The sequence below is a fragment of the Myotis nattereri genome (assembly GCF_964212035.1).
Source record: "Myotis nattereri genome assembly, chromosome: 19".
In the NCBI taxonomy this organism is placed as follows: domain Eukaryota; kingdom Metazoa; phylum Chordata; class Mammalia; order Chiroptera; family Vespertilionidae; genus Myotis; species Myotis nattereri.
The window spans coordinates 24,064,291-24,081,873 of record NC_138095.1 but is presented as its reverse complement, the minus strand read 5'-3'; the positions used below and the strand labels follow the sequence as shown (position 1 = coordinate 24,081,873).

Here is a 17,583-nt window from a genome sequence, read left to right as displayed (position 1 = left end):
GGGGGGCGGGAGGGGGGCTGTTTGCTTTCCTCGTCCACTGCTCCCAAGGCCAGCTCATCCAGAAACACCCTGACAGACACACCCAGAGTAACGCTTGACCACATGTCCACACACCCTGCGCCCAGTCAGGGTGACAACAGAACGTGCCGTCTCCAGGGTTGACGTTCACATGGAACATTCAGGCTTACGAGGCAGCGTCACGCCAGATCGCATTTGACCCCGTAATGACTCAGCAAGGCCTCGTCACCCTTCTCCGTCGTGTAACCCTGATGTCACAGGCTCAGCAGCCTGGCTGTTTGAAACAGGTCATGTTCATTGTCAGCCTAAATCTCGAGGCAAGAACCTCTTCCCGCTGGGCAGCAGGAAGTCCGCTCTGTCCAGATCGCCCTGCTCCAGCCCGTGAGAGCCGCACATCGCTGAGTCACCTTCCGCCCCAGTGCCCGGTGCCCTCCACCCGCCCACGCTGGCCCCTGGACAGCAGGACACTTGAAACAGCCGTCATGTTATCTGTGGACTCGATGTTGTCATCGTTTCCGCAGCGTCTGAGTGGAACCGTCACCCCGGGGAGGTGGGGCATCTGCCTCTGCTGAGCCCCCAGGCGCTGCGGGGCGAGGACCCAGCGCCCCTCGGACACGTGCTCCCGTGGCGGCTGGCTGGCCTCACGGGCCACAGTGCACAGCGCTCACGTTTCAGAAGCCTTTTGTCAGTTTACTCGTAACGATGAGCCAGGCGCTCCTGGGTATCTGTGTTTATTTAAAGGCCATTGTGAGATGTTCTGTTACGTTCTGTCATAGGGGAAATATGAATTTATTAATTCCGATCAGCAGCGTTTCTCAAGCCCACATTTCAAATGGTGCTGCTCCCCCTGCCATGGCAGCCACGGGTGTGCACATCTGGCTCCTCAGCTGGGAGGTGCCTTTTTGGCCTGTGTCTCCCCGGGCCGAGCGTGGTGCCAGCATGGGGCAGGTGCTCAGCTGCTATTTCTGGGTGGAATGGGATGGAGCGCGTGCTGGGAGGATTGCCACACGCTCACTCACCTGAGCTCTACCTCGGACGGGCCCCCTGCCGGCCCACACAGACAGGGCAGGTGGCGCTGTTCCTTCGCAGACAGTTGCCAAGCACCTACTATGTGTCAGGCACACACCAGACGCAGGGAGGGCAGTGCTAGCTCCGGCGCAGCCCCTTCCTGTGGGGAGTGCCCAGCCCAGTGGGGGTGACCGCCAGAAGCACCCCGAGAAGCATGGACGGAAGAGAGAAGAAGTGGCAGGGATGCCAGGAGGGGGCGCAGGTGACCTGGCACCAGGGGCCCGTTGGGCGGGGCAGTGCCACAGGACCGCTTGGCTGACTTCGGTGCTCAGGGCTTCCTCCCTGTGATGGGCTTGCTCTGCACTTTCCCCGCAGGGCCTGTGCCAGCAGCGAGACGGAGAGCGAAGCCGGAGACCTCATGGACCAGCAGTTTGAAGAGATGAACAGTAAGCTCAACTCGGTGACGGACCCCACAGGCTTCCTGCGGATGGTTCGCCGCAACAACCTCTTTAACAGGTGAGAGTGGGCGCTCCAGCCGGTGCGGGGCGAGGTGCCTTCAGCGATGCTCCTTCTGGTCGTGTCCTGCGTTCGCAGAAGCGAGCGTGACCTCCCACAGCCCGTGCTCCTCTGGGCCTCAGTGTCACAGCGGCCCCTCGGGGTCAAGTGAGAAGAGAGCGCGGGCTCGGAGGGACAGTCGGTGTGTGGCTGTGTGGGAGGCGGTTGGCCCGTCTTCACAGAGCCGTGAGCTGACTTCCTGAGTACCAGGTGGAGGCGGAGTAGCATGGCACACTTCCCTGCCAGCTGGTGCCTGTAACGCCGGGGCTGGCACCTGTGTTGACCCCCTGGCCTGAGGTTGACGGGGCCAAGGAGAGTGGGGAAGCCGGCACTGCTGGAGGGGGCGCTGGTCCAGACCCAGGCCCACCTGTCTGCCCCGAGGCCCCATCCCCATCACTTGATCAAATAGGTTTTAGTGGTTTTGAGAAGAGTTGATGTTGGAATTGCCACCAGCACACCCTGCATTCTCCATCAGGGGTGATGGCTGAGCTGCGTCCAGAAAAACGGGCAGGCAGTTGGGGTTGAGAGGCACCTGTTCCACTGCATTTGGTTGCCTGGCAACAACCGGGGAGTCACATTGAGGTAGACCTTTCCAGAAGGGCACCTGGGCTCTGGGGTCTCTGCCACGTCCCAAGGACCTGACTCAAAGGGCAGCAGGGTGAGCTGGGACTCAGGAGGGAGGTGCTGTGCTCTGGGAGGCAGCCTCTGCCGGTGCCTGCTGTGCGGGGCAGTGTGTCCGCCTGTCCCTGCCCCAGGCCTGGGTTCCTCTCGATATGTGCTGTCAGGGGGAGCTGAGTGGGACGGGAGCCAAGGGCCAGGGATGTAGGAACTGGCAGCTTGGCTGAGAGGAGACCAAAACTGTGAGCTGGTTCACCCCATTCCTCCTCCCTCCCTCCCCCGTTAGCAGGTGTCCCCACAGCCTTCAGTTCCGTGGAGGGAGACGGTCACGGGGAGGCCTGGGCCTGGGCCTGGGCTCACACCGTCCTAGGCCAGCTTCTCAGCCCGGGAGGCAGGTGGTTCTCGCTCTGCCGGGTGACGTCCGTGGTTGTAAACTAGAGCGGGGAGAGCTCAGGGCTCAGGGTCGGGCCTTGCCGTGTGCCGGCTGTGGGACGGGGGGCAGGTGATTTCACCCGGGAGCCTGTTTCCTCGTCGCTGAAATGGGGACACGTGTCCTGCTTTGCAGTGTTCCTTTAACGTGGGAAGTAAAGGAGTTAATATCCAAATAACACACTGGCCGGCTCCTAGGGCATAGGCGGCACCGCACACCTGTGGCTTCCTGCCGTTGGCGTAGTGGGAAGGGCATTGCTACGTTGAATGCTTAGGGTGACGCGGGCGGGTAGACGGGGAGGGTGAAATCTGTATGCACTTGTGCAGCAGGTGCGGCCACCTGCCCTTCCTTGTCCTGTCCCACCTCCTGTCCTTCATGCGGGTCCCAAAGGCAGGCCCTCGTGTCCCTGGCCGACCTGGTCACAGGTGCGCTGGCTGTCGGGAGGGTCAAACCAGGTGCACCTGGGACCCTGCTGCACCCTGGGTGGGACGGGTTGTGAATTTTGCATCATGTAGTTGTTCCTTTCGGGAAAACATCTGTCCTTCTGAGCACACACTGTGCATTCATTTATTGGTTCATTTAAACCATGTCAGCTGTGCCCGCAGCCAGGCTGAGGACTGGGCCACCCGAGGCTGGGTGGGGAGCAGCCAGGGCTCCCTGTCCGACTGCTTGGCCCCCAGCTCCCCCCGCAGAGCCTCACACGGCTCAGGCCGCAGGCCTGCCCTCAGGACAGAGAAAGGTTCGGAAGTGGCATCTGCAGGCCCTCCCAGTCTTGACCTTCTGAGGGCAGATTGGAGAAGGGACGTGGCCTGCATGCTTTCAGCTTCAACATAGCGAGCGGTAAGGCCCAGGCAGGTTGCCACACTGTGTGCTCCCCACACTTCCTGACAAGCCCAGGAAGGGGAGGGGGCCCCTCTGGCCTCCATTCAAGGGGAGCAGAGCTACTGAGGGAACCACAGAGGCAGAATCATCCTTGTCAGTCAGAATGGTGCGGGTCCTGGCAAACTTCCGGCCAGGCTTGCTTCTCACAGCTGAGGGATGCAGGCCAGGGAGGGCGGAGACCGCCCAGAAGCAGGTGCTAGTACTGGGCTCAGCTTGTGCCTCCCAGCTGCTGTCTGCCTGCGCCTGCCACCGTGAGGCCTGCCCTGTGTCTCCCCCGCCCCTCTCGGTCCCCTCTCGGTCCCCTCTCGGTCCCTTCCATGCCCAGGGATCTCTGCTCCGAGGTGCTGCTTTGCCACCGACCAGGACGGCTAGGCAGTGGCTTTCCTGCCGGCGCCTGGTATTGACTGTGGCCGACAAAGCCTCATCCCTGAGCCCGCAGAGATGAGGCGGAAGCAGCATGTGCACAGGGCCCTGCACGCAGGAGCAGCCCAGCTCCCTCTGCGGGCTCTCCAGCTCCGTGATTCATGGGTTCCGTAGCCCTTTTGTTCCGGGCGGTTTGCTGGACTGGTTTGGCGCTGAGGCTGCCGAGCTGATGCGAGTCAAGTGAGCCTTGGCTTTAGATTTCCCTCTCGCCACATAGGCTTGGTCTTTGTCCTGCCTTTGCTTTTGAGTCTCTGCAGCCACTATTTTTCTTCTTGTCTGTGCACTTGGGCAGCAAACACACGTGCATGTCGAGCCCTGGGCAGGTACCATTAGTGAGGAAAACGAGGCTCTTCTCTTGTTTAGACCGTGGGCCATGGCTGCGCCCCACGGCAGAGCAGCAGCCTCAGAAAGGCCTGTCTCTCATCCCTGCACACGCTTTGAAAGTAATGCCGAGGGTGAAAGGCCAGTGTTTGAGTGTGTGTGTGTGTGTGTGTGTGTGGTGCCTGCTGCCAGGCCCACACTGGAGCAGCTATGCGATGCCACCAAAGTCCACTGTAGGCCAGGAGGCCTGGACCCACGGTGTCTGTACCCTGTAGTCCGAGGTCGCGGCATTTTTCTGGGTGAGGCAGAGTGGAGGCGAGAAACTGTGGGCTCCAGGGCCAGACAGACCTGGATTGGAACCTGGCTCTACCTTTTATTAGTTAGTGGGTAACCTTGATCCTTTAATTTTTTCATCTGGGAAATGGGGGTAAAGATGCCTGTGGGTGAGTTGTTACGAGGATGCAGTAAATGTGATGAATAGACAGACCCTGCTGTGTAGTAAGGAGTTTCTTTCTCTCCCCACTTGGGTCTGAGGTTTTGATGGCACCAAAGTCGGTGATTCAACCACTTTTTGAATCAAATCTTTACCCCAAAACCTGATTGAATAGCTTGATGCTTCCTCCCCTTACAACCTCTCTCTGGCCGCCAGATACCAGAAAGCCTTTGAATAAATGCAGACTGATGATCCGATTGGATATCAGTTACAGCCACAGCCCTGGCTTGAGCCTTGAGGTTCCGTACTCCGTTCTGGCTGGTGTCCTGCCAGGCCCGTCCTCTGCTCTCTGTTGGTGGCCCTGAGGCTCCAGGCCAAGGTTCTGTCTGCTCTCCTGTTAGCCCAACAAGAGGGCGGAGTGTCCTCTCCAACCCTGACCCGGGCCAGCCCTCATGGTGGCGATTCTGGGCAGGGGCCTTCCCTGCCAACAGCAGCCACATGGGTGGGTCCAGTCACTGTCCTCCTCAGGGACCCCTGGCCACTTGAGAGTGAACGTGTGTGATAGAGGCATCCTGAGAAGTGAGGAGCCCTGCACCTGAGCAGAGGAGGGAATGGTGCTGAGTCAAGGCAGCCACACCTACAGTGAGCTCACCACCACCTCCTTCCTCCTTCCTGCCCTGCCCAGCCTGGAAACAGGTGCTCTGTGCAGTGTCTGTCACCCTGTGGGACGGGGCAGAGGTCACAGCAGCTCTAGGCTCCGGGCTCCCCAGAGAACAGGGCCCCAGGCTGTGGGCTTCCTGCTGCCTGACTGCTTCGAGGAGCAGGGCCTGCCCGACCTCGTGGCCTTAGGTGAGCTGCTTCACCCGAGTCCTGTTTTCTCACCTGTCACAGCGGAGGGGCAGGGGCATCTGTGGAAAGGACTCCAGTGATGCACACACGTCACAGCCTAGACCTGGCCCACCCCAGGAGATCCTGTGTCGAGTAGTTCCCCCTGTCCCCTCCCTTACGGTAGTCGGAAAGATGCCGTGGCCAGATGTGCTGAGGTGAGTGTCCTGGCCGGCGTATCCCGCAGCCCTGCGTCCACACGGGACCCGTGTGCCTGGTGGGGAAGTGAGGTCAGGAGGACAGGACACGGGAAAGAGGTGGCCTCGGCTCTCGCGCCTGCGTTCAAGCATTAAGGTCACAGACATGCAGGCTCACAGCAGCCTCAGGCCTGGCTGGGGCCTCAGGCCTGAGCTCCAGGAGGACGAGCACCCGAGCTCCCTGTGACCACGCAGACATCCTAGGCCTCCCCTCTGGGAGCCCTGCCTGGAGGCCGGAGCAGCTGACGTGTGCCCAGACACGGCAGTTCCGATGGAGACTTCCAGCCCGCGTCCCGCAGGCGCCCAGGGCGTCCCCTCCACGGCTGCCGCACCCGCAGGCACTCCAGTCCCCGACATGGTTACGTGCGGCCGGCACAGGGTCCCTGCAGGCCCAGCCCAGCTATAAATCCCCTGCCTGGGCAATGGAGCTCTTCATCCCTGAGGAGATTCATGAGCGGTGAGTGCTGCCCGGCCGCCTGGTGTTTGTCATCATCCCAGAGACATCGACTGCACCCTGACGCCCTGCTCGCAGCGCTTCAGATATCATCTCAGAGCGCGGCATCTGCACACGGGGACCAGCCCTCCCCCTCCCTGCCCGCCCGCTCCCTGGACGCGAGCTCGCTCCCTCTCCTTTCCCGTCACCACACAGATGGCCATGCAGTGGAGAAAATGAATGTTTCTGCAGAAGTAGATTAATAAACATCATCTGAGGAATGAGTTAATGAAGACAGTGTGGTGTGAGAAAACGCCGAGAGCTAGGCTGTCAATTAGCGGGACGGTTCCTGGCAGTAAACGGACAGGCCTGGAGGAAAGCGAGCCAGTGCCACCTGCTGGAGCCGTGCGGTGGTGCAGCTGCGAGTCCGAGCCGGCCTCCATGACCGACCGCAGCACCAGGCAGAGGCGCCTCCGTCAGCTCCCCCTTAGGCCCAGCAGCCAGGAGACCAGGGCCGGAGGCTCGTGCAGGCCTACAGGTTGCTCAGTGTGTCCTGAAGGTTGGCAAGGCTCAGTGAAAACCGCTCCCGTGCCAGGGGGGAGGCCTGACCTGTCGCCTTGTCCACGTCTCTTGCCCTCTCTGCACCTCGGTTCCTGAAACAGAAAGAAGGAGCAGCCCTGCTTCGTAGGCCCTGAGCGGGGGACGTGGGTGTGACAGGCTGAGCTGGTGCCTAAATGGGAGCACAGCCCCTCCCGCACCTCACCCTCCGCCAGGTGGGGGCGTTTCCAGCCACCCAGGAGCCCAGTGTGAGAAGTAGAGGCGCCCTTCTCTCCTCTGAGTCCAGGAGCGGAGGCGGAGAGCAGCCCGCCAGGCTGGAAGGCCCTGCAGAATTCAGAGCAGAACAGCAGCAGTCCCCTCACAGGCCCCGACCCGGCCCCCTGGGTGCACCAGGCCGTGGGACCGTGCTGGGAAGGGGACAGGTGTGCTTGCAAGGCCAGCAGGGAGCAGGTCGTCCACACACCTGTCCACACCTCTGCCAGCCAAAGGCTTAGAGCTCGGAGGACCCATTGCCATTCAGCTGGGACCGAGCTCTGACCACAGGGCGCGCCTGCGGTGCCAGCTCTCACGGTGGGCACAGGAGGCTGCAGGGCTTCGGGCTGTGAGCTGTGGCAGTGCCCTGTCGGTCAGCAGAGGGGTTGAAAGAGCCACCATGTTTGATAGCTTCCTAAGTGGAGTACATTTTTTGTTTTTTAAAACTAGAAGAGATCTACAGGACTTTAGTTCAATCCCGTTCTTATAAGCAGGAAAAAGGGATAGAACAGGGACCAGCCTCGCTGGAGCCACATGGCCAGTGAGTCCGTGTTGTCTGTGACGTGCGCAGGCTCAGGGCTGAGCGGACAGCGTGGCTGCTGTGAGTGATGGAACGTCTCCGGCGGATCTCTAGGCCGACGGCCCCGCACCACAGGCCACTCAGGCAGGAACGGCACGGGGAAGAGGCTCTGGGACTGCAGCCTGCGCAGTGGCTGTGGCACCTAATGCTCGGGGGGGGGGGGGGGGGACACGGCCCCCTGCCAGCCACCATGGCCAGTGCAGGGCGGTCCTGCTCCCGGTCCCGGCCCGAGACCCTCTCCACACCTGCCCCTCAGGCGGGCTCTGGGCCCTGGGCCCCCTCCATCGCTCTTGGCCTTGGTTTCCTGCCCCCACAGCTCTCAGCCCCCGAGTCCGTGGTCCTGGGACAGCTCCCCAGTGTGCACCCACCTGCTGCTGCTGTCAAGGCAAAGGAAGCGTGGGGGCTGCCCTGCGGAGAAATGAAGGCAGGTCCTGCCGACAGACGGCAGCGAAGGTGGGGGCTCAGCCCGGAGGCGGGCAGGGAGCCGCTGCCCAAGGCTGGGGCTGCTCAGAACAGATGCCTCCAGCTCAGGGGAAAGAGTCCTGACGAAAAAGTCTTTGACCTAAATTATTGTTTCAGATTGGCTGGCTGTGTGTGCTTATTTGTTGTTTTTAACCAGCAGCTGAGCATTTCGGGGGTTTTGTTTACATTGAGGAGGACATCTCTAGGGCTGGTGCCTACCACTGAAGAGGCACTGAATGTGGCTGGGTTCGTGTTGGGCCCTTTGAGATGCTTCTGGAGCTTCAGTAAAGACACCCCGGCCCAGCCCTTCTCTGCCCCCCGCCAGGCCTGTCCTCCTCACTCCCCGTCGGCTGAGACTCCCACCTCCTTTGGGGTCTGGACGCTTTGCAGTCTGTCTCTCCAGTCCTGACTCTGCCTGTGGCTGCATTCCTCTTTTCGGCAGAAGCAGCAAGCGGCCCAGAGGGTAGATGACTTGCCCCAGGGAGGGCCTGGTGGGTCGGGCATGTGGTTCCGACGGAGTAAGTCGTGTGCGTCAGCTGGAGGGAGTGCCCGTCTTCCCTGCACAGCTTGGACTCCTGTACCCAGAGAGCAGCTCAGAGCTGGAGGGGGTAGGGTGGGGGGGGGGGGTACTGTAGGGCTGTGGTCTCTTTCTCCACCTTTTTAGTTCAGAGCCTTGGGGTTCATGGAGCAGCCCCGTCTGTCACCATGAGGACCTACGGCCACAGCCATTGTCCAGGGACACGGATGTCTGTGGCTTATTAACCAGACGCGGGTCCGTGAGTCCAGGCAGACACACATCTGGGGCATGAAATGAAAGGTGCACAAGGGCGGGCCCCGGGCGGCCCTGCTGCTGCCCCTGTGCTGTCCCCATGGCAGCGCGGGCTCTAGGCTGAGGTCCGTCCGCCAGGAATGTGCGCGCACAGTGCGTGTCCCCAGCCTCCCGCCGAGCCGCCTGCCGCGGTCCCCAGGGCGATCGGCGCCTCCCGCTCTGATGGCAGAGACAGGCCGGTCGCTTGTGATTACGTTTCCTCCGTGAGGGAGCAGCTCTCGCCCCCAAGTCCTTGGCTCTTCCTTCCCTGGCAGCGAGCAGGGGGCTGAGCGGGGGGTCCCAGCCTGGCGTTCATAACCCTAGAATCGAGGTCCGGGGGACACTGAGAACATGGAGCAGGTGGGGGAAGACGGGGTGGAAGCCAAAGGTGGAAAACAGACTCTTCAGCCTCCTCCTGTGACACCGTGACCCCCGGCCCAGCCCAGAGGGAAACGCCTTCCGGTTTCCTCTCAGGTGACAACGCGGGGTTGTGAGCCCAGGGACTTCCCAGAGCTCAGCAGTGCCTGTGAGAGCTGGTGTCCATCCTCAAGGGTCCCCGAGGACCCACCAGAAACCCCCACACCGTGCCGCTAAGAGACCACAGGCTGCCCCCCTGCAGAAACTCACCAGGGCCGTCCGAGGCCACGCCAGCCAGGCGGTGGGGCAGCCCGGGCCTTGCCCTGGGAAAGGGTGTGTTTCCCTCCTGCTGCCTCCTCTGCTACCCTCGGGGTTGGGCCTCTGCGGGGCCTGGCAGGGAACTGGCGCTCAGGAAGCAGTTGCTAAGGGAACGAACGAATGTGCTCTTCTGTGTGGGGCTGAGACCTGGGGCCCCTGGGATTGAAAACACGCCCGTGTCCCGCCAACAGCGGAACATGGAAAACAGCAGACGAAGCCCTGCAGCCAGTGCCCGCTGCTCCGGGGTATTCCCGGGGCCTCCCTGCTGTGGGCGGGGCCTCGGCCCGTGCCTGCCGGGCTCACGGGGCTGCCCAGGGCCGAGGTTGGGGCCCCCTTGCTCCTGGTCCTGTCCGAGCCTCCTGCCCGCAGGCTGGGTGGCCCTGGGACACTGTCCTCCCGCAGTGTGGTGGCTGCTGCTGATTCTCACGGCCCTCACGTTGGCCTGCACACAGTCCCGCCACGCGAGGATGTAATTATCCCCTTTGACCAGCACTTTGGGACACTCGATCAGGAAAACGCCACAGAAATGAGTTGCTGCGCGCAGCTGGCTCACCCTCCTGTTTCTGTCGGTGCTGCTGTTCTGTGACAATCACCTGAAAGGGAGGGAGCTGGCGGGTGTTCGCTCTGGCTGTGGGCAGCGTCCGCGGGCCTTCCCAGGAGCTGGCACACCGCGGGGGGAGTGGCGAGGCCCTGCCTGACCCTGGCCCCTCTCTCCAGGAGCTGCCAGAGCATGACGAGCTTGGCCAGCAACACGATGTCGCCCGCCAAGGACGGGACCTCCTCTCTCCCCCGGAGGCAGAGCTTCGCCAGGCCCCCGCTCCGCGCTCTGTACGACCTGCTCGTGGCACCCATGGAAGGGGTAAGTGCCCCGGGGCCGCCTCATTCCCTGCTCAGTGCCCACATGGAGGTTTCCCAGGACGCCAGCCTCCTCTGCCCCGCTTCTCAGCGATCCAGGCTCAGACCCGGCTCTGCTCCTCACCAGCCTGGTAAACTCAGCCCGTCTCTCAGGCACAGGATTAATGTGCTCCCTCCTCAGCTTCCGCAGACATAGGAGGCGCAGGGACACCCCAGCAGTTGCCCACAGGACCCACCGGAGCTGCCGCCATGGGGGACAGGCCGTGGCTCTCCGCACCCTGCTGGGGTGCGTCCTCATGGCCCCACCTCTCATGTGAGGGTCTTGCCTGAGCAACTCAAGCCAGGTCTGTGCGTTCTGGTGAGAACAGATCCCTCGACCTCGCCAACGTCAGGAGTCACTGACTCCATCAGAGTCCAGCGTCCAGGGCACTCGGGCCTGGCATTTCCCCAGAGGGCTGGGAGCGGCTGTGGCCAGATTTCTGTGGCCCTGGTCTTTGCACATCATTTTTCTTTATTTCAGAGAGGAAGGAAGAGGGAGAAGAGAAACATCAATGATGAGAGAGCGTCACTGACTGACTGCGCTCTGTACGCCCCCTCTGGGGATTGAGCCCGCCGGGGCGTGTGCCCTGACCGGGAATCAAACCATGACCTCCCGGTTCGTAGGTCGAGCTCAACCGGTGACGTAAAGAACAACCGATGCCAGTGAGACTAGTGGCAGCTCCTGTTAGCGTGCTGCTGAGAGGCGCTAGGAACGGGGGCGATGTGACGAGTTATGGAATAATCCTGAAGCGAGGCATCGAGTTGGAGAGCGGACCTTTAGTTTCTGACATTTACAGCCGTTTCTCGTGATGACTGTTTGACACGGAAGGAGTTTGTCTGCTTCCAGTGATGCCAGGTGGCGCCTTTCAGAGGCCGTTGTGGTCAGTGGCCAGAGCAAGGGCTCTGCAGCGGCTCCTCGAGTGCTCCGCTCGCTGTTTCACTAAAAGCAGCTGGAAGGCTGGGCTCTGATCAGGAGTCCTCTCCATCCCCACTTGCACCCAGTTGTTTATTTATTTACACGCCCCGTGTCTGAGGTTCAGGCTGGTCAGGTGGGACCTGCAGGGGCGCAGAGTCAGAGGCCTCAGGCCACAGGGAGCCAGGGAGGCCTCTTAGCTCCTCCCCAGCGCTGCCCCCCCCCCCCCCCCCCAGAGGAGCCTGGATGGGCCGGCTCCCACAGCAGGCACACCCGCTGCTCGGAGGCCACTAGAGGGCGACGCGACACCGTCAGCCACTCCTGCTGGCACTGGCCGCTGCCAGACAGCCAGCTCCTCCTCCACATTTTCACGGCAAGCCCACGATTATGAATCACGGACACTTCCAGACTAAAACGATTAGCCTCTTCACGTGGGGCTTGTAATTATTTGAACAACTGCCTTTGTTTAGCCTGGTCCGTTGCTGAGGGACTAGGTCAGCCAGTAGGAAGGTGGGACGCAATATTGCACCCTGGACTGCACCCTGTTTGACTTGATCTGCCTTAAGGGAAGTGCCACGGGCTCTTTCCTGGGACCACACTGCGCCTCCTGGCGGGAGGGGTGAGCACGCCCTGTCTCTCTGAGGATGGCCCAGTTCCATGTGATGGCACACGAGCCGTCACCAGTCATCAAGTCAGATCCTGTCTGACACCCAAGGGAGAAAAGGCACCAAAGAAGAGTTGCAGGTGTTTAGTGTGAAAGGGACTGGGACTCTGGTCATGTCCGTGGCATTTGTTTTAATCAACTTAGAGGGAAGGATGGTGACCCAGGCCCCTGAGCCTGGACGTCCCTGCTTCTGTGGAAGGTGGGCCCCCGGGTGTTTGGGGGTCACGTCAGACGTGAGGGGCTCCACTAGGAGAAGCTGCTCATTCACTCCGGTCCCAAGTCACCCCTCAGTATGCAGATGGCGCTTCATCCAAAAGTCAGAAGCTGCGTTAGTCAAGGAACCAGACTTAGAACAGGGTTGGTCAGACCACCCCTTAAAGGTCCATTTGGGGAGTTAGGACTTCTTCTCGTCTTTGCCGTCCTTATCATTATGTCCATTTATTTCAGTTCCCTGTTTCCTGTCGGTACGGCCTTAAAAACCAAGGCTCTAGGACAGGTAGCCCGTGTGCAGGACGAGAGGGGCTGCCTGTGGAAGTGGAGTTACCTGTTTCAGGACCCCAGAAACTTGATTAAAACTGGCTGTTGGAAAACAAACAAACAAACAAAAAAAAAAACTTGCTGTTTGTGCCGGCTCCATTGGTAAACGCCTTCCTAAACACGGGAGCTTGGGAATTCACCCAGACCTCTCAGCTAAGAGGCGCCTGGTCCCCAGCCAGCTCTCCAGGCAGTGGACTCGCGCTGTGACAGGCAGGGTCCCAGCCTGCTGGTGAAGAAGGGTGCTTCCTGGGGGAACAGGCAGCTTGTAGGACACCTGGCCTTCTTGTCTGGTTCTACTTCAAAAGGTCCATCTGTAGAGATTTCAGAGGTCAGAGCGGCGAGTCTTTGCTGGAATTTGTGGGACTGTTAGTTGCAGGTGCAGGGCTGACGCTGAACCCTTTTATCTTTCAAACCCAGGACTTCAGAAGCCAGCAAATACCCCTTCTAGACTGACATATGGAGGTGCAGAGTAGCGTTTCCTTGAATCGTCCCTCCGTTTCCATCTAACAGGTGACAGGAATTTGGATAGAGACGTCGCTTTATTTCCTTTCTTCAAGTTCACATTGGATTATAGCTAATCTTTCTGTACGAGGGCAGCGCTCGCACATGCTGGAGGCAGAATGCGGAGACGGTTTCCAGGGCCTCCTTCCCAACGCATCCAATCAGTTCCCACGGCCTTTTAACGGAGCTGTCATCCTGCCGTGCAACCCGCCTGCCCACAGGCCACTGCCGTCACCCGCCTGCTGCCCGCTGCCTGGACAGGGTCCCATCCCGGCCCTCGCCCAGGGCTGTAGGCATGTGCCAGCTCAGTAGCAGCTACGGGGCACTGTCCCAGGGGGGCCTGGGTCTACAGTTGGGATACGCAGTTCAGAGAAAAGTCTCCCCGTCTCCCAGGCTGGCATTTCAGGGCCTTTTCCGCTCAGTTCACCGAGTCCTGGCACGTCTCCATCTCTTATTCACCTCGGCCCCAGCCCAGTGTCCCAGCTGTTTCTTCTTAGTTCATCAGGGTTCATACAGCCTTGGTCTCCGTCCGCAGTTCTTTTGGAAAGGAACACACCTGTGGAGGAAGGAAGCCCCACGTGGTGATGCTGCTGTGAGCAGTGCCCAGCCCAGCGCCCATGCGGCCGTGTGGCCCTTCATGTGCCTGGTCCTCCGGGCCCGTGTCAGCCCGGCTCAGGGCTGGCCGGCATGCGGGAGCCGGGCCCTGCCAGGCCGCGTGTCAGCCTCCGTGCTTGCTCTGCAGGGCCTGATGCACTCCAGCGGCCCCGTGGGCCGGCACCGGCAGCTGGTCCTGGTTCTGGAGGGGGAGCTCTACCTCATCCCTTTCGCCCTCCTGAAAGGAAGCTCCTCCAACGAGTACCTGTATGAGCGCTTCACCCTCATTGCCGTCCCGTCCATCCGCGCCCTCGGCCCGCAGGCCAAGGTAAGGCTCTGGCGGGCCCGTGGGGGCCACGCTCTCAGGCCCGCGAGGCGTCTTTGGCCAGACTGGGGTCGGAAGTGATAGGATGCGATCTCTTCAAACTGCCGATTGTATAGCTTGCAGGTGGGTCAGGTGACTTCAGATCTGTCCAAAGGCAGGGGCACAGCCCTCCTGACCCGACAGTTCTTTGCTACTTCAGGAAGCCATGATATGGGTCGTTTCTCTTTCAGTTTCTCTGCTGTGACATTAGGGTTGCAAGCTACTCAGAGGCACTAAGCCAGGCTGGAGGCCACAGGCCGAGTACCCGAGTGCCTTGCTCATCCCACCCTCAGCTGCCCAGCAGAGGGCCACGGGCAGCAATGGTGGACAAGATGAGTGCAAGTGGAAAAGAGCACCATCGGCCAACAAGAGGACTGGAAACAAAGGCAGCTTCCAGGCGACAGGAAGGGACTTGGGTTTCATTCAGCAAAAAAGTCAGCGTGGGAAGAAACCCTTGTGAAAATCAGGGGAGCAACAGTGGGCCGTCCAGTCAGAGGTCTCACCTGACAGCCACCCTGGCCCTGCCCACCTGATTAGGGAGCCTTTTCAGCCAACCCTGCATCTCTCCCTTTTCCAGACTGAGAGACCCTGAAACCCGGGCTTCCTTCGGGCCCTTCACGGCCTGATGCTCCCCACTCCCCTGTCATTACCACCAGGACCTGAATGAATTGCTCAGCTTCAAACTTAAATGCCCTCCAGCTGCCAGCTGCTCTCAGACCACCAGGCGGGTCTTGGTCAGATGGGCCGCCTGTGGGGGGAGAGTGTCTGCAGGTTGAAACACCCAGACCCCAGGACCAGGGTGCAAGCGGCCCCCAGGGGACCTGCCTGACCAGGCTCTGTTGGCCTTCGTCATTGGTATAAACCACGACATTTTTGCTTCACGGGGTTTTGGAGGTCTTAGTTGGCTATTTTTGTTGCTGAATCATACCTTACTCATGGGACAGAATCAGTTCTGAGTGAAGGAAATGATTTTCTCTGAGTTTTTCTTCTGCCCTTGGTTGACGATCCCAGATGGGAAGTGAGCTGGCCTGGTCGGATGCTGCTCCACAGGCAGGCTCCCTGCACCTGCTGCCAGGAGCACGGGGACCAGAGGTGACCTGTGCAGAGAGAGCTTCCTACCGGTGACAACAGTGAGCTGGCTGTTTGCCAACGTCATGAGGGGATGGAAGAGTCCTGTCTCCTGACTGGCACCCAATAGGCATTTCTCTACCCAAAATTTAAGGCATCCCCAAGTGTAGACACCAAAACAGTTATTTTGAAATAATGTGATGTTTTCCAGAAAGCACCGAAAGACATCATGGCAGGAAAATCAGAACTTCGTTGGACTTCTTCTTGCTGAGTTTATAATTCAGTGCTGTCTTTATTTTGCAACACACACTGTGGAAGGGAACTATAATCTTTTCAGTATGCCGTGTCTCTGAAGGACTTAATTTGGCCCTGTCCCCCCTGAGTTTGACTTGCTTTGTAAACAAAGCCACCCTACGCCCTGACTCATCAGGAGTGGGTTTCCCCTAAGGGGTGCACAGGGAGGGCCTGTACGGGTGAGGCTCAGGGCAGGCAGGCACCACAGACCTCGCCTCCAACCTGTTCTGTCCTATAAACACCTCCCACCCCTCCTGGGGTTTGACAAACGGAAGCAGCTTTCTTACCACCCAGTCCTGATTATGTCCAAGAGCCTGTCACAGCAGGTGCGATTTTCAGTAAGACATCACCTTGTCAGTAGGTGTTGAAGATCAGAGCGAAGGAGGTTATTGGGAGAACAGGTGGAGCCAAGGTGGACCCAGCCCTGACAGGAGAGCTGGCCTTGCCTGGGCTCCTGAGAAGCCGGGCCAGCCTGACAGTGCTTTGCTTGTGCTTCCTCCCTCCCAGTCTCACCTGAGGAAAACCCCGCCCACCTACTCCAGCTCCACCTCCATGGCCGCTGTCATTGGCAACCCGAAGCTCCCGTCAGCGGTGATGGACAGGTGGCTGTGGGGGCCGATGCCATCAGCCGAAGAGGAAGCCTACATGGTGTCGGAGCTGCTGGGCTGCCAGCCCCTGGTGGGCAGTGTGGCCACCAAAGAGCGCGTCATGAGTGCCCTGACCCAGGCTGAGTGTGTCCACTTTGCCACCCACATTTCTTGGAAACTCTCGGCCTTGGTCCTCACACCCAGTGTGGATGGCAACCCTGCCAGCAGCAAGAGCTCCTTTGGCCACCCCTACACAATCCCTGAGTCCCTGCGGGTGCAGGACGACACCAGTGATGGGGAGAGCATTTCGGATTGCCCACCCCTGCAGGAGCTGCTGCTCACAGCCGCCGACATCCTGGACCTGCGCCTTCCGGTGAAGCTGGTGGTCCTCGGCTCCTCGCAGGAGTCCAACAGCAAAGTCACAGCCGATGGGGTCATCGCGCTGACACGGGCCTTCCTGGCTGCGGGCGCACAGTGTGTCCTCGTGTCTCTGTGGCCTGTGCCCGTGGCTGCTTCCAAGATGTTTCTCCACGCCTTCTACTCGTCCCTGCTCAACAGCCTGAAAGCCAGCGCTGCCCTGGGAGAGGCCATGAAGGTGGTGCAGAGCAGCAAGGCCTTCTCGCACCCCTCCAACTGGGCAGGTGAGCGCAGGGCCCCAGCTGGCACCTCTGTCTGGGGCCTCCCCCAGGTCGGTCCTCACAGCCTGGGAGAGGTGGGGAGGGCAGGGCGGGGCACTGGGAAAGGCAGATGGGAAGCTTCTGGGGGAGCCTCCTTTGCTGAGATTTGCCCTCTGCCAAGTCAGTCTTTTGCTACCATGGCATTAAATAGTCCTTTGACCAGGGAGCAGAAGTTTGCCATCAGAGTGTGCATGTAAAACTCCTGGGGTGTTTACCGAATGGCCCACTTTATGGCACCCTTGTGTAGAATCCCACGACTGTAGAAGAGTGGTGCGGTAGAAAGACCCTAGATTTGGTGTTCGGAAGACTTGGGTTTGATTTAGCTCTGCAGCCAGGCTGTGTGACCTGAGACAGGTTACTAACCCTCTCTGAAGCTCCATGGTAACATGAAGATGGTGATGCTAAGAACTCCCTGCCCACGTTTGAGATGATCTTTGAGGAGTGGGCTGAATGTCTTATGATGCGTGAAGCACTGCACGTTCTGAGGGGGCCTGCCGCAAGGGGTGAAGGGAGAATGTTCCCTATGACAGCTGGTCACAGGAGGGGGGACGAGGGACTGTGCCTCTCAGCTCCATATGATGATCTTCATCCTTCAGGGTCCCTGTGAACGCCCCATACCCTCCCTGATGGGCTGCGATCCAAACCCAACTTCGGCCATTCTCCCACCAGCCTTTCACCCAGCTGCGCTGGTTTTGCTGACACAATTCATGACCTTCAGTCTGTGGTGGTCTCAGAATTGGCCCCTACACCAGTGGGGACAGTACTGGCCCATAAAGCAGTGTCTTAAACCTTGAGAAGCAGAGGAACATCAAACATACTATTTCCAAACATATTTTGTTTCAATGGCCAAAAATGTACCATCTATGGATATATTTAAAAGTTGGGAACAAAATGGCCTTCAACTTACTTTTCCTCCAGAATCAATCCAGTTGACATGTGCCAATGTTTTTGG

General features: G+C 59.9%; 1 protein-coding gene across 2 annotated transcripts in view; it reads left to right on the top strand.

Annotated features, from left to right (window-relative positions):
• Positions 1-17,583, top strand: part of TTC28 (tetratricopeptide repeat domain 28) — a 379,945-nt gene that overhangs the window by 348,000 nt on the left and 14,362 nt on the right. For both annotated transcript variants that reach the window (XM_081113799.1, XM_081113798.1), the window contains exons 13-16: positions 1,402-1,542; positions 10,256-10,397; positions 13,790-13,969; positions 15,875-16,595. In XM_081113799.1, the coding sequence (XP_080969925.1) occupies positions 1,402-1,542; positions 10,256-10,397; positions 13,790-13,969; positions 15,875-16,595 (1,184 nt within the window). The remainder of the gene's footprint in view (positions 1-1,401; positions 1,543-10,255; positions 10,398-13,789; positions 13,970-15,874; positions 16,596-17,583) is intronic.